At 40.2% G+C, this 16687-nt stretch overlaps 1 protein-coding gene across 4 annotated transcripts in view; it reads right to left on the bottom strand.

Moving 5' to 3' along the window:
* The window catches only part of LOC147147978 (uncharacterized), a 28464-nt gene that overhangs the window by 8647 nt on the left and 3130 nt on the right, over positions 1 to 16687 (bottom strand). For 3 of the 4 annotated variants that reach the window (XM_086031337.1, XM_086031339.1, XM_086031338.1), the window contains exons 8-13: positions 13742 to 13812; positions 10710 to 10791; positions 9791 to 9857; positions 6866 to 7098; positions 4386 to 4556; positions 4164 to 4306 (exon numbers count right to left, since the gene is read on the bottom strand). In XM_086031337.1, coding sequence (XP_085887463.1) covers positions 4164 to 4306; positions 4386 to 4556; positions 6866 to 7098; positions 9791 to 9857; positions 10710 to 10791; positions 13742 to 13812 — 767 coding nt within the window. The remainder of the gene's footprint in view (positions 1 to 4163; positions 4307 to 4385; positions 4557 to 6865; positions 7099 to 9790; positions 9858 to 10709; positions 10792 to 13741; positions 13813 to 16687) is intronic. The other variant, XM_086031341.1, reaches the window with a different exon arrangement.

Genomic DNA, 16687 nt, shown 5'->3' on the forward strand with positions numbered 1-16687 from the left:
TGGAAAGGATCAGAACCATCTCAAGGAAGATCAGAGGAAATGGACAACGTGTGAGTTAAATATGAAGATTTTTTGCAAAGGGTGTGAATCCTTATTGACCATATATTTCAATTTTTCTTCTTTCAATAAATTTGCAAAAAAGTCTACATTTCAGGTTTTTTTCGAACAAGATGGGGTGCTGAGTGTACATTAATGAGAAATAAAATGAACATTTTTGATTATGGCAAATGGCTGCAATGACACAGAAACAAGGGGTCTGAATACTTTCCGTACCCATATATACAATAAGTATTCCCACCTACGGACCTCTGTCAAACAGAAATTCCCTCACCCGGATTCCTTGCAACGGAAGTTCCTGTATTCGGAACCCGGAACCCGGAACCTATAGCAAAGCCGCAGTAGTGCAAACTCAACAGTCCCCGCTCTATACTACGGAACAACCTTGACTGCACCACCATCATCACATCAAACAGAAATTCCCTGACTCGGAAAAAAAACTGTGCATTAAATTTTCTACTACTGTATTACATTAACGATCGATTCCTTGCAACGGAAGTTCCTGTATCCGGAACCCGGAACCCGGAACCTATAGCAAAGCCACAGTAGTGCAAACTCAACAGTCCCCGCTTTATACTACGGAAAACCTTTGACCGCTCCGCCATCATCAGATCCAAAACAGCGACCTGTAGGTTACTTCTTTGGCATGCGTTTTAAAGAAATTGTGAAAGATTTAAAATGTATTCATTTACTTTTTCGTCTGTAGCTCATGGCATCCAAACGAAGAAGAACGTTAATGATCGTGGGAGAGAGAGTGAAATGCATCCGATTAAGCGAAGCTGGACACAAAGTAAAAAACATCCAGGAGACACTTGAGTCAGAGAATCTCAAATCTACGAGAAGGAATCAATTCTGGCTACAGTACGATTCCGTTGTGAGACTTTCCTGTGATTAAGGGCTTTATAAATACATTTGACTTGACTGACTTGGCCTATGCCCATGAAAAAAAAGAAAGGTGCATTTTACAGACAATATCAGAAGACCTACTTGAAATATGGATTTCCGGCTACAGGTGATTCCCACAATTAGACAAAAGAAGCCGGCTCTGTACAATATGTGACGAGGGGCTTACAAATGAGTCAATGAAGCCTGGCCAGCTGCATTGCTAAGGTTAAAAGGCATTCAATATTGGTAAACAAAACTACAACTGCGGATCCATGTTTATTGTTGTAGCATTGCATTTCCAACCCTGCGCCCCCACCGGTTAGTGAAAAGTTGCTGGTCACTTGTATGAACCGGTGTTCTGCCAAATTGTCCCATCCTGTCAAAACTTCCTACCGGAGGCGGATTTGAGAGCCTGTTCTGCTAATATGTCCTACCCTCTGCGAAATTTCCTACCAAAGACTAATTTGACAGCCAAAATACTTTGTTTAGATGCAGACTAGTATGTAGAACTTAAAAAATACTTACACGGAAGCACAAGCAGGTAAGACGTCCTGACAATTGAGTGTCGTATACGTACACTATGTGATGAATGAGGACAACAGATGAACACTACTGTATGCTCAAAAGCTACTACAAGAAAATACACAATGCTTAAAAGCTATTTCCTTGCCAATAGTTAAGGCCAACAAGATCCACATTCATTTTTTGAAGGACAATGTACCAACGCGCTCCCACAGACATAAAGAATTTTGTCTTACTTTTCGATGACTTCAGTCCTCATGCCACTTTCTTTCCAAGGTCCATTTGTTGTGTTTAAGTGTGTGTCCATGTATATGATATGTAATTGTGTTCATTGTGTATGTTGTGTGCACAGATTTGTCTACTCTATAATGAATAATCTAAATAGACTGCTGTCATAAATCAAAAACCTAAAAACTAGCCTGCAGGCGTGGTTGACAAAGTGTCCGCATCAAACTTTCCTCCTAACGAATGCACTTGTTCCAATCACTGGGCGTGGTCAAAAGCCTCTGTGCACACTATACTGCCTACCGGCTTGAACACAATTTGGCCACTAGGTGGCACAATTGCTCACCCTAATTGGGTTTAACGCTAAATTATATTCAAACAAATATTGGCTCCAACACACTCAGAAAGTATTTTTGAGGCAATGAAAAAGTCAAATAAGACTTTATTAAAATGAAACAAACGTATGACAGGTAGGAAAAAAAAGTTACAAATTTCCCGCGAAAATATTTATCAGCGTGCACATGTGTACGCAAGCACACTGGGCATTGGTAGGACGTCTTGAAGGGTAGGAAGTAATTTCAGAACACCTGTCGGCGGCAGAAAAAAGGTTGGAGGCACCACTGGGATAGAGGATACCTATAGTTGCAGAGATTTTTCTTTTAACATTTTCAATGTGTAACTTCCAACATCATTATTCATCATTTATAACTCCAAGAAATGTAGTTTATTTTACTTTTTCTGTTTCAGTTGAATTGACGATCAGTCTGTTTAATTCTGTTCAAATTTGTCTGGTAGTAAAGATTCTATAGTTATTGTTATTATTTTTTTTATTCAATGATAAATTCCATCTGTCCATTATCCAAAAGCAGAGGTGGGCATTTTACAAAAATTTGCCGGTCCATTTAACGCCAACTGTCTGCAGCCTGGGTACCCTTCAGCCGTCCTTCTAGCCGCCTTTTTGTCAAGCCGGATCAAATAGTAATCGCCTATCAGTCTGTCTATCACTTTAAACTCGATTCCGTTAGCGGTTCTGTCGACCAACTTCTCCCTCCATCCCCTGCTGAGTGAAATATGAAACTGGAAACTCACTGTGCTGATGTGAAATGGACGCCTCATAACGGGGAGGACTGAATACGTCTCCTTTTAGGACCCAGTAGCTGTCAAAAAGAGTCACCGCGGCCAACTAAATGCGTCCCCTTTTTGGACCCAGTAGCTGACAAAAAGACTCACCACGGCCAATATGTCACGGAAGCCTCACCGTGGCCGGACTAAATACATCCCCTTTTTGGACCCTTTGGCTGTACCCCTCCACTTGTGCATGTTGACAGGTCATTATTTGCTTGATTATTTTTTCCTCTGATGCAGATGAACAGGTGCAAGTGCTACAAATTCATATGAATACTATAATTACAACTTAAAGTGTAGTAGGGTAATAAACACAAATAAATTTTGCCCATCCCGCATCTAGACACTACCCTTTGTAGGCAAATCTGTATCCTTAGGAAACGATTTGCTTATAAACAGTACAAATCATAAGGGTCTGAACATAAGTATGAAGTGTACCGTACCCTTCAGGGTACTGCCCCAGTGACAACCCATTGGACCCTTAAAGGTACAAATATAGGCACCTTTATTTCTGGCAGTGTAGAGTACAAGAAGTTGTTTTGATAGCTTCTAAACATTTGTAAAATTCATAAATTACAGTAACAGGTTGAGCAACAACTCACTTCCACCACAAGGGACTTATTTCAATACTAAAAAGGGTAGTTAACTCCGAAAAATTCTTTGCAATATGTTCTCTGCACCTTCACTAGTCTAAACATGGCATTCTGATTAATACTGCATTTGAGGAATATGAATTAACCCTAAAACACTAACGTCGGGTGATTTTCACCCACGCATTTTTTTATGTGATATTTTCTATTGTAAAATGAAAGAAGACGACTTCCAATTTGGCATACAGTGTACATAACTTTTACATAAATTGATGAATGTATTTTAATGTATGTATTTTATCTGGGATATTGTATCGGGTTAAATGTACCCAACGTCAGTGATAGTGTTACTAATTTTAACGTTAGTGTTCTAGGCTTAAGCAGCAAAATCCACCCATTTTTAGCCATCTCAGGGGGCAGCCATTTTGTCACTTTTGTTGACTGGAAATTACGTCTCAGTTGCTCAGGGCTCAGGTAACAAACGATGATGGCTCACCTGTTTCCTGATGCTGAACCATGATTGGTCGTTAGATGAGATGGACAAAAACGGGTGGATTTTGTTACTTAACTCATATTCCACAAGCGTGAATGCCATGTTTCGACTAGTGAGCCTGCATCGAACATATTGTTGTAAAGAACATGTTTTGGGTTGACTTCCACTTTAATACAATAGGGTCTTAACTCAGTTTAGGTTAAGCCAAGTATTATAGAACATTCATATTGCCATAGTTAAGAGAAAGACTTCATTTCGTCTATCACCTGGTAATGTCCAGACGTTACAGCAACACATAGGGCGTTGAAACCATCGTGGTTTGAAGCACTGACATCGGCGCCAGCATTCAACAGTTCTCTAACCACTTCCACATGACCCGCAGCAGACGCCTCATGGAGAGCTGTCCAGCCTGACAAAATCAGGTTGAAAACAGATTGCAGTTGAATTAATGAAGAAAATGAACAAAAACAGACAGTTAATGTTAATACTTAAACAACCGCCATTGTCTTCAATGTTCACACTGATCCCATTCTGAATGAGGACTTTGACAGAAGCCACTTCTCCTCTCCGGCATGCTCTGTGAAGAACCGTTTCTCCCTTTGCATCTCTCTTTTGAAGTTGTCTCTTGCTGAAAACGTTCCCATATTTTGAGACATTTTCTGGGAAAATGCAAACATTTTGAGTCATAAAAATTGAAGGAAAAATGATCCGAAAGTACTACCGGATGGAATCTCTGGATTTCCCAAATGACTACTTTTCAGGGAAAAAACTCCTGAAAAAAATAGGAATTGTGTTTGAGTTCTCAAACAGTGCTTACATGGTACCTTACATTGCAATTACAGTGGTACCTCAATGACTATATATATGCTGTCAAGGGATTAACATTTTTAAGCATAGTTAATTGCATTTTTTCATAGTTAATTCGTAGTTAATCACATATTTTATTTATTGTAAAAAAAAATCCCTTGATTTTTCTGTCCCATTATTTTCTTGAATTTTAATAACCTTAACATGTATAAGAGGATTGATTTTCTCATGCAAATACTTCATTCAAGCGGAGTCAACCCAAACATATTATTTTTTAAGAATATGCTCCATGCAAGCCCACTAGTTGAAAATATGCTTTCTGATATATATTGCCTTTGTGGAATAAGAGTTAATCCACCTGTTTTTAGTCATCACTGCGGGCGGCCATTTTGTCACATCTTTCAACTGAAAATGATATCACAGTTGCTCAGGGCTCACGTAACGACCAATCACAGCTCACCTGTTTTCTGAAACTTAGCCATGATTGGTCGTTATTTGAGCCCTCATCGCATCTGTGATGTAATTTTCAGTCGACAGAAGTAATACAATGTCCAACCCTTGAGATGGTAAAAAATTGATGGATTTTACAACTTAACTCATATTCCACAAACACAATATTAACCAGAATGCCTTGTTCGAACTAGGGGGCCTGCATAGAACAAAAAAAACGTTTGGGTTGACTTTCCCTTCAATTGAAAAAACAAGCATTGGATTCAACTCATAGCCCCTCAGCTCTTTTCAAACACAAACACATACACACACACACACATACACACACGCGTGCGCACACCCCCACACACACACGCCCACACTCACGCACGCGCTTCTTTCAGCTGTTACTAAAAGCATGCTACTGAACACCAATTGATTGGCTAACCTTGTCTTGCTTTAGAAAGAAAATATATATGACAAACACAATGCTGAATTTTAAGGGCAAGCAAGGAAAGTCTATCGAATCTAAGCAGTCTATGTAGCCATACGATGTATCTGTATGTACAGTATTTATGTATATGCTGCAGCTATGTATGATATAAGCTAAATATTAGATGGATATGTGCATTTGTGTGTTGAACTTGTTGGTTCAATGTTGCAATTAGACGTACTTAGCAGATTCTGACTTTGGGTCATGAGCCGCATCGCGTCAGTTCTATGACTGGGCGTCGGCCGAATGAGCCAGCCGGGCCGGCCCGGACAGGATCACAGACCCCGTGAAGGGTGACTGCTGCCACCGCTGTGGCCGCCGCAACTGTGGAGATCTGCGGGAAGGGCCCGCCCAGAGTCGCCGCCGCTGCCCACGCTTGCCGGCCGGGACGAAGTGAGCCGAAGAGCTGAGCGCGAGTGGGGGAGAGCTAACGTGCTATTGCTACGCAGCTTCGGCGGCAGCTAACAGCTAACTAGGAATCGAAACTTAGCACCAACATTCTAAAATCTGAACAGTTCCAGGAGAACCGGAATGATGGAACCGATTCCACTCGATTCGTTTTCGGTGTCCAACCCTAAGGGGGACATGTGTCAGCCGAGCAATTCATCCTCATCATCAATATTTTGAAGCAGATGTAACGTCTTCTCTAGTCTGAAGCTTTTTTTTTCCAAGATGCATGTATAGATCATGGTGACCAGCAGCCTTTATCAATGCAGCCGCTGGTTGCTATGGAAACCTTAATCACGCGATCAAAAAAATTGACGGCGTCAAAAGGGGGTTGGATTAACTTTGAAAATAACGCACTAAATTGACAGCCCTAATATGTGTGTGTGTGTATATATATATATATATATATATATATATATACACACACACACACACATACATATACTCACACACACACACACACACATATATACAGGTACATACATATGTATGTACATATGAACCTCCTGTTGCAACAAAGCATTACAGTTATTGATTTTAACAAAATAAGTCTACTCAAACGATCTAATTTCAATATTTTCACTAGCTATTGTCTAAACATCTCGACTTTTCAATATAGGCGACAGTTAACCACTGTAAAGGAAGAGGCAGAATTACAGAGCATCTCAGACATTTTGAGTGTTCAAGAGTGTTTTGTGTTTGTTTTTGTTCTCAAGGTATTTGTATGTGTGTATCCATGTACGTATTGCGGTAAAGTGATATCTCAGGTGGGTCTGATTGGTCATCACTCACCACTGTCTGCTCCATACTCTGTCAAGTTTTCCTGCTCCGTACCTGAAGGATTCTTTAGTGGACTTAACTCCATCCTATTTTTCTGCTCCTTGGTAATTGTTTCTAAAGCTAAATGATGTTTTTCCAAGCCTGCCATTGTCCCTCTGCTTTGGATGTGATCAATACCATGTAATAGGCTTATAGAGTCATCATCAGATGTCTCATGTTCCTCAATGCAGATGTCACTCCTTTCCCTTAAAAAAAAGAAATATAAAATGTAACCTTTTTGTGAAACAATTCATGTGATTATACTGTATATTGCCAAAAATGTCTGGTCTATCCATTTTCTACAACCCTTAACAATTTCAAGGTTGCAGAGTGGTAGAGTTAGCGGACTTAGGCCGAAAAGCCTGTCAATCACAGAGCACACAGGCAACCGTTACTGACCTGAAACCGATTGGTGTTGTCCAGTGGAATGAAACGATTTTTGACACTGAAAACATTTCCATTATATCCTGAAAAAGTCTAATATATTAGTGTGCCTCATGCATGTCGATTGTCTTTCTTTCTTGTCGTCCCTCTTGAAGGAATGATTAAGTACGTGTCTTGTGACCGAAGGGTCTTTGTTTCAATTGTATAGCCTGTCATATGCAAACAGGGCTTGCCCTTGAGCAATGAACTTTACTCCCCAGGTGCTGCTGAGCTACCCACCGCTGCAGTGTATTAAATCTTTTGCTTGTTATGGATTAATCATGAACGTGTTGTCTAAAGCAGTGTTCCTCAGCTACTGTATGTGCTGTTACTGGCACTATTATCATCATATCATTATTCTTGAATGTGTATTATTTTGTTTAGGTATTATTATTATTATTATTATGTTTCAATACATTTCAGTCATCAGAAATACCTCTTTCGATACATGCCAGTGTTATATTCTGACAGCCATTAGGGGGCAAAAGGTACAATCAGCCTGTGTATCCAAATGTTGCCATTCATTCAACAGAATAAGTCATCTCATATCAGCTTTGTGGGCAGCACATCTGCCTCACAGCGCAGAGGTCAAGTGTTCGATTCCGGGCTCGGGCCTTCCTGTGTGGAGTTTGCATGTTCTTCCCGTGTCTGTCCCGTGGGTTTTCTCCGGGTACTCTGGTTTTCTCCCACATTCCCAAAACATGTATGGTGGGTTAATTGGACGCTCTAAATTGTCCATAGGTTTGATTGTGAGTATGAATGGTTGTTTGTCTATGTGTGCCCTGCGATTGGCTGGCAACCAGTTCAGCGTGTAACCCACCTGCTGCCCGAAGACAGCTGTGATAGCTGCCTGCGACTCTTGTGAGGATAAGCGGTTTGGATAATGGATGGCTGGTTATCAGCATGGTGTTCAATTAAAGAAGACCAGATTTCACACAAAATCGGTACATTTGTAGGCAATATAATTATTTCAGTGTTGATATTCTTTATATTTTTGTTTGCTGGTTACCCGCGATATTTTTCTAATGTAAAATAAAGTAGGTACCCCAGCTCAACAAAGGTTGTTTTCCAACTGATCAAACGCTCTTAAATAAAAGTCCAAGGGAGCAATTTCAAGCGAACTGTAAGCTCCCTCGATGCACCAGCATTGGAAAGATGCAGACTCGCTACGCCAGCTCGCTGCTAATTGTGGCACCCGAAACAGGTAACTGGTGCCAGTCGCCCATGTCTTTAAGTTCCTGGCGGTCATACTGCATAAAACAAGCAATGAAAAGAGCACCATAAGGAGAGCTTCACTAATTCAGAAGTGCTGGTGGAAATAATTTTACAGCAATTAACAGTAAGCCCTTGATCCGTTACACTGCGTTATACTTATAACCACTGGTAATCTGGAATATACCGGATTTATACAGCGTATGAAACCAAGGAATATCTAAACCACCCGTCCATCCATTCTGTACACCGCTTTTTCTGTTCAGAGTCGCAAGAAGCTGCTTTGGGGAAAACGGTGGACTACTGATTGCCAGTCAATGACATGGTACATACAGCGTCTGTCAAAAGTACCATTTCACCATTGTTGATGTCTCTCTAAACCTGATAGTAGGGGTGGGCGATATGGCAAAAATATCATATCACGATTTTTTAAAAATAAAATCACGATCACGATTTTATCATGATTCTTTTTTTACATCGTTTTTTTTAAGACTAATTTGCACATTTCTGACCATTGTCCACATGTTAAACATATAAACATATTTAAAATGTATACAAAATCTAAAAGAAAAAAAATGACATTTTAAGATTTCTGAACAGTTTTTAATTTGAATAGTGACAATTTTCTATCAAAATGTGCAGTTAATGGAAACATAAAAGGTAACATAACGTAAACATAAAAACACAGCTCGTAACGCAGGTCTAGTCATTTGAAGAGTCTTTTAAACCCCTCGTTTTCCACTGTTTTAATGGGAATCATGTCTTCAGCAATGTAGTAACTCACTGCCTCAGTTACTTCTTTACACTGCTTGCTTGTTTTTTTTATATGGACAGAGTCTCTGCAAACTTTGCAAATAACTGGTTTGCGCTTTCTCCTCCGAGGAAACGCCAAACCAAATCGACACTGTGGATGTGGAGTTTCTTTTAAGGACCAACTCTGCTTCGTGCTGACTTTGCACTATAGCTTCCCGATATAAAAACAAACAGGGAGTTCTAGGAGTGTCACGTACGGTGCCGCCATAGAGCTAAACTGTTTGGAATGTGCCATGCAGACGATCAAATGATCTTTCGGCTTTATGAGATCTTGAACACGTTAAATCGCTTAACGATCTAATATCGTCATATCGCCCACCAGTATAAATCTGTTTCATTAATTAGATTAAGTGAATAGGCATGCTCACAAGACATCACACCGAATCAATAGCTACTTTAAAGTGGAACATTTTGCTGATGAAGCTTCAGCCAATGAAACATCACACTTACTCAATGGTACAACAAATACTGTTGACAGGGTCAAATATGTTCCGAGTTTCCTTCTGTACTTTAGCCCCTAGAAAACAAACATACAGAACCTAAATTTAGCTTGAAAATACAAATTGTACATTTAGATTCAGTGGACTGCAAGAGACTGTCAAATTGTGTCGCTCTCACCATGTACAAACAGACTGTACTTGAAACCATGATTAGACATGAAAGACAATGTTTTTTAATTTGCAAATCAGTAATTAAAGTGGATTAAACAAGTGGATTGTTTCACTGTTTAAATAATTACATGGACCACTTCATTTTTGTGAGAAATGCTTTAATAATCAACCTTCAACATGTTGATTAAAAAAAAGCATGAGCATAATACAGCCATAATAAATCTAATCAACAAAGTTATTCTAGTGAAATTCACCTCAACCATAGCAGAACTGTACTTAACATGAAGCAATCCGATTTGCTAAACCATTACCTTCTTGCAATACATGCACTGAAATCTGACGAGAGGAAAACTAAAATTCTATGCTTATAGGTGTTCAGACTCTTCTTTTGAATAAATAATTAAATTACAGCAAGGCCAACTTTCTCATGAAACCGAAATGGAACAGCTCTGCTTTAAAACCATTCAGTGGGGAAGATATAGGAATCGTCTGCTTCTACATTGCTTGAGGAGAAGTCAAATTTTTGTGTGGCTTTAATGGCACAGTCCAATGACTCATTAGAACTCTCTGCGAGGTAGTCAACAGTTTGGTCACTTTTACTGTCCTCTTCTACTGGAAAACCCTGACACAAGCTATATCGGCCTGTGTCAAAAACAGCAGGCTTGCTGGGGGAGGAAGCTTGTTTTTTACAGGAGCATTTGTTGGGTTGTAAGGGTGCTAATGAGGGGGAATTTAATTTGACTTGCTGATATAATTACCAGTAGTCAATGTCTTCTTCTGGTTCTTTTCTGTAGTCTTTCGGTGATTTGATTGATAATCTCCATTTTGAACATCTTCTACCTGTCACAGACAATTGTATTTTTATAGAAGTTTACAGGAGTCAAGTACATGTTTGACATACAGGGCCCTATTTTCATAGACAGGCGCACATGTGCCTTCATTTTCATGCCAGACCAAGTTGAGTTCACTGTTTTTGGGAATTAGGCAGATTGCGTTGCGCCTCGCTGGGCGTTCTGGTGGACCAACATTTTGGTGAGGGAAACTAGATTAGAATTTAGACCAGCAAAAAGAGTGTCTTAGTTGGGGCGCAGGTGGTGTAATGCGATTTTGGTGGATTTGATCGAGTTGCAGGCAGACAGATTCTGCGCTCCGCTGATATGTTGGGTGGATATCATTGTATTTCATTTCTAAATACAGTATGACGTCAGCGTGCATGGAACCCTCTGAATCATTGGAGAAATCAATTCAATAAATGCATTATTATTATTGTTATTATTAATATATTTTCAAAAGACCTGACTGCAGCACAACCTGTATGTGTGTGTGTGTGTGCATGCATGTGTAGGTGTGCGCGCTTGCATGTCCAGGTGCGTATGCGTGTGTGTTTGTGTATGACTCAGGATCATGGGTGGAAACTGGTCTCCAAGTGCTCACTTTACAGCTGCCAACCTTACATCATCCACAATTGGAGATTTTCTTGCAGTTGCATATAAACGTACGGTACGCGTGCTGATCTTCTGCCTGGACTCCAGTGAGTCTGTTCTGCTTCAGTCATGTAGACTGTGCGCCTCTCCTGCGCTGAATTTAAAGGGAATGTAGGGAGCTACTTCGATTGGTCGAGAATCAAGTCGGCTGTGTTCCCTCCCACAACGGTGCAAAAGCCGTTTTCCACTTGCACCCGTCTACCAAAATACCAAAAGAAAGAAAACTTCATCCATGCGTACAGTGAGACAGCACTTTGCGTTAGACTTGCTCTGGACACAAAAATCGGGCCCAGTGTTCCCCTTCCCCGCAGCTTGTAATTTTTTTTTTACATGTTTAATATTTTTGTTGTTGTTGTTGTTTTTGACTCAATAGAAAAGTAGGACTACTATTTTATTAGACAGGCTTTTGGTGTCATTTTGCGGCATCTTGGTGCCAAGGAGCTATGTGGAAGTGACACATCTTGACTGACAGACAAGTTTTGTGTGTCGAGGCAGAGCAAAGCTAAGTCAGGAGAGTCTTTGCCGCATGTACACTGTCTTGCACTTATGTGTGTGCTTTTCCTATGATCAAAATAATATGTAAGGCATTTATGTTTGAGGGTGTTTTAGTAAGACAAGTTTGGAATTATATCAAACTCTTTGGCATCACAGTTATTGATGGTTTACTGTTTGCGACTAAAGGTCCTCTGCAATCAAAATCATTTTTTCCTACTGTTTTATGCATAACAGGTCAAAATGACACCGTGACGTGGTTTACATGTAAACTGAACATCTATGCAGATTTTCGACAATAGCCGTTTAGAAAACACAAAAGGCAACAAAACAAGCCTGTCAGATTTACAGGTAGGTGTCATTATGATGGAGATACACTACTCATTACTCAAGTACCTGCCCACTTTGTGATGTGGCTAACTAACCCTGTCTCACCACCGTCTAATCCCAGCTAATGTTCCGTATTAGTGGGTGAACAATCCAACGCTTGGTGAATTCTGCTTTACAATGATAGTTGGGGTCTTATTCTCGTTCCAGGTGCAAATCTAGCACAAAGCGCAGTCAAAGGCCTAGATACACCAATCCGACGTCAGCGGTCAGGAAGCGTCGGGGCGACGGATTGCGCTGTCTGATTGCTCCGTCTGATTGGTGTCGTGACCAGCGTCGTAGGATCGGAGCCCGTCAGGAAGCGTCTGGTGGGAGTTTCAGTATGTTGAATCGGCGTCGTGAGTCGTGACATTTGGTCACTCTGATTGGCTGTTGGCTAGCAAATCAGCACACGGAGCATGACCGGGAAGTGATAAATGCGGATAAACAGTGAGCACGCCGTTGGTGCCTTAATCTTCTTACAAGTACAAGAGCGAGGGTTGACAACATAAGTATTTCAGGACACTGTGTCAAGAACATGATGGTTTACTTTGTGTGGGAGTTCATCGTGAGCAAAAAATATAGCTGAATGCATTGTTTCCGTTTTTAAAATCCGCCCCCGGCCAATAGCTTTCCAGTTGGCTTTTTCTAACCATGAGGAATAGTGACTACCGCCGCTGATGGTACATCTCACGCATGGGCAGAAGGTACTTTAATGGTTAGCGTTGTCTGTCCTTGCGGTGTATTTTTCCAGCTTGACATGCCGACAGCCGGCCCGATGCCACAGGAGGTAAGCGTTGGTCATATTTGGCCAATGTCGGATTGGTCTATCTAGGCCTTAGCTGTGCGCATGGGTTGGTTTCTTTTGGTATTTTGCTAGATTTTGCGCTGGTAGAATTGGGTATAACTGGGTGTTTGCGCCTTAGTGCGTTAATGTGGGATGGAAGGTGGCGTTTTCCCAGCATATCCTCACGGCATACCTCATTTGCATCAAAATCAGGGCAGTATGGAGCGCATGCTCGAGTATGCCATGCCTGACATTGAGGAAACAGAAATTTGACTCAGTGGAGTTTGTGCATGACATTGGCACACAAAAAACAATAGCTCCTCTTTCGGATGATGCAGTCAGACGTGTGTGTGACGTGGGCAATTGGAGCCTTGCAACTCCCGATTGTGCGTCTAGGTGTGACCTGCAAACAGGCGCAACACGGACCCAAACACGCTAGGCTAGACTTGCACTGAAAATGAAGTTACGCCCGTTTTTATGCCAAACGCATGGCAGTCTACCAAAATACGGCCCTAATAGTCAACTTCAAAGTGTCAAAACGTGACGTAGGAATCAATATTTGTGGCAGGTCCCTCTATCCAGAGAAATTACTGAAGTCATTTTACAACAATTTGTTCCTTGACAGTAGTATTGTTGACGAATGGATATTTTGCCAACTTACATTATCAAGCTGCACACCACCATCAATTTCCATGTCCAAATCTTGGTGTTGTTTGGTGTTTGTGTTCTCTGCTGCAAACACAAGGAAGAAATGTTTAAATATAAAAATGTAAAGACTGAAGCGATGTTCCATCTAATTTCTCATGTGTCTGAGCATTCACGCAAACTCCCTGATCATTCCTTGGATCACAGTGAGCAAAATCAGACAACAGACCAGTGTCATACCTGTTCCATGATGTAGATATTTTACAAAAAAAGATTTCAAAACCACCTACTGTATATACAAAATAGAACATATCATTGAATAGAGAATTGTGACATGAATAAAATCAGCCCTAGTTTGTTACTATAATTTTACCACACGGGTCATTTTAAGCATAATTACCGGTAAGCAATTAATCAATGAATTTGTATAAATATGGTGCAACATTGTTCACTCATAAATAATGGAAAACATGTCATTTAATTTAAAAAAAAAAAAAAAAAAGAGTCACCTAACCTCTGAAACGCACAAAAGAGCCTCCCCAGATAACAAAATCTAACTGGGTCAGATGTGCAACAAAATCCGTCCCAATTTCGCAAAATGGATTTGGTCCAGTGTCTTTTTGAACAACAGGCCTGATGTAGTATGGATTCCTTTCCCAGATCTGCTACTAACTCTGGGCTGGAGCTGGTCCAGAGCAACAGAAGAGAAGTTGACATATTGACCCATATCTGACACACATGCATAACCCGAAAATTATATCCTGATTAACTCTGGACCTTCGCTATTGTAAATAAGTTCATTCTTTTTAAGGTATCTGTTGACTATATTAAAATAGCATACTTTTTTATAAAAGTAACATTTATTAAAAACAGCAGCTTCAATTTAAAGAAAGTGTGAAATAAACTTGGCCAACCATCTTTTGACGGTCTAAAATTATTTCGTTAGTTTTTATGACGCAACCCTTCCAGATTCATAATTAGACCCATAGCAACGCATGCTTAGCAACGAAAATGCAAATGTTCGGCAATCTCCGGTAATCTTCCTTGAGTGACATCATTTGAAGAGATCGAGTCGTATTGCGTTTGTCGATGGCTGCAGCACCACAATAGCGCACAGAGACAAGCGTGGTAGCGAAATAAATAAAATCGAATCGAAAATCGGGAACTGAAAATCGAATCGAATCGGGGCTTGAGTGAATCGGTACATCCCTACTTGAGACCGTCTCGTTTACAACTCCCGACTAGCTGCAAGAAATTGTAAATGTAGAAAAAATAAATATATAAAGGTAGAGAGCGGTATTTGAACCCGTGACACAAAGGGAAAAAAGTAGCAGCATCACAACCAGAGCGAACACGCTACCCACTACGCTGGAATGACTGTTGATATGAATGAACATGCCACATCCTCTTGGAAAACTGCCAATCAAGTCAATCTTACTATAAATTCACATGCATTTTATGATTTAATAAATATATGTTAGTTGTGCCTACTAGTACTATGACAATGTGACAAGAAATAACTGGCTCGTACATGTATGGTCCAACATACATCATGCCAACAACCTCCTCTTCCTCCAACTCATCAAACACCTGGATCGCCTCAGATGAATTTAAATTATTGCTTTCTGAGTCGACTTCTGGCTTTGTACACTTTCCGTGTTGCGCACTGCCGTCTTCTTCTTGATGTGACGTTTCACTTCCGGGTTGTCGCTCGCCAGGATCTCACTTCGGAAAAATGATTACTTTGTCGAATATACGAAATAGAAATGATTTTTTGAATGAGGTTGCGGGGGGCGGATTGATAGAATGTAAGCACGGAAGCGCTTTAAAAGGATGAGGACGGATGGGGTCGAAGGACGATTCTTTTGAATAAGCACGGAGGGACGAGGACAGAAGGGTACCCAGGTCACGGACGGAGGACAGACCGGCAAAAGAGGGTCAAGTGCCCAACTCTGGACATCGCACTTCCGTTTTTGAGCTCGTCAGCCTCTCACTTTGGAAAAAATGTGATTTTGTCAAATATATGAAATAGAAATGATTTTTTTCATGCTTTATTTTAGTTTTTTTTTTTTTTATTCATTTGTATAATGTTTAATTACTTAGATTTCATTTGGCATTTTCTGACATTACTTCACATTTGGGCTTTAAGAGGAAGTCAACTGCTTTTGTATTTTATTTTTTACAATAATACGTTCTATGCAGCCTCACTGGTCAAAATAAAGTATTTAGATTAATATTGTGTTTGTAGGATATTAATCAAGCAGCAAAATCCACCTGTTTTTATCCATCTAAGAGGGCGGCCATTTTGCCACTTGCTGTAGACTGAAAAGGACATCAAAGTTGCTCAGGACTCATGTAACGAACGACCAATCACGGCTCACCTTTTTTTTGTTTTTTTTGTGTTTGGTCATGTGATGTTCCCAAGATGACCTGTGATTGGTCCATTACAAATGATGCCAGTAACGAGATACTAAGTAGAGCCTTTTGAGCAACAAAAAATCTAACGTGTAACTTTTTACACACAAGCAATCAGACTTCAGTCAATTTTCTAACATGACTACAGTAAATGTTACTTTGTGGAATATATTTGCTTCTATAACGTATATGCAGGTAACATCAGTATTTGAAAGAAGCTGCAAGATGCAGCAATGAGAAAGAATTGCCAAGGCTTAAATAAACAGCAAACTCTTTTCAGCCACGGTGCCTCAATCACACATGTATTGTAATGTAAAAGCAATTAATAAATAATAAAATACAAAAGGGCACCTGATTCCTGGACGTGGATTTGGGATGGGACACTATTACAATTTTTGGCGACAACCAGGGGTCAAGAAGCCCAATACAATTGTCAGATATGTAAACACACTGACATTAAGTGCCATTTCATTCGTTGTACTGTATATTCAATGACAAAAAGATAAAAGTTGAATATTGTCCGATAACAAATATGGTTGCAAAAGTC

Source organism: Filicampus tigris, chromosome 5 (assembly GCF_054856515.1).
Source record: "Filicampus tigris isolate MCC_2025a chromosome 5, RoL_Ftig_1.0, whole genome shotgun sequence".
Taxonomy (NCBI): Eukaryota; Metazoa; Chordata; class Actinopteri; order Syngnathiformes; family Syngnathidae; genus Filicampus; species Filicampus tigris.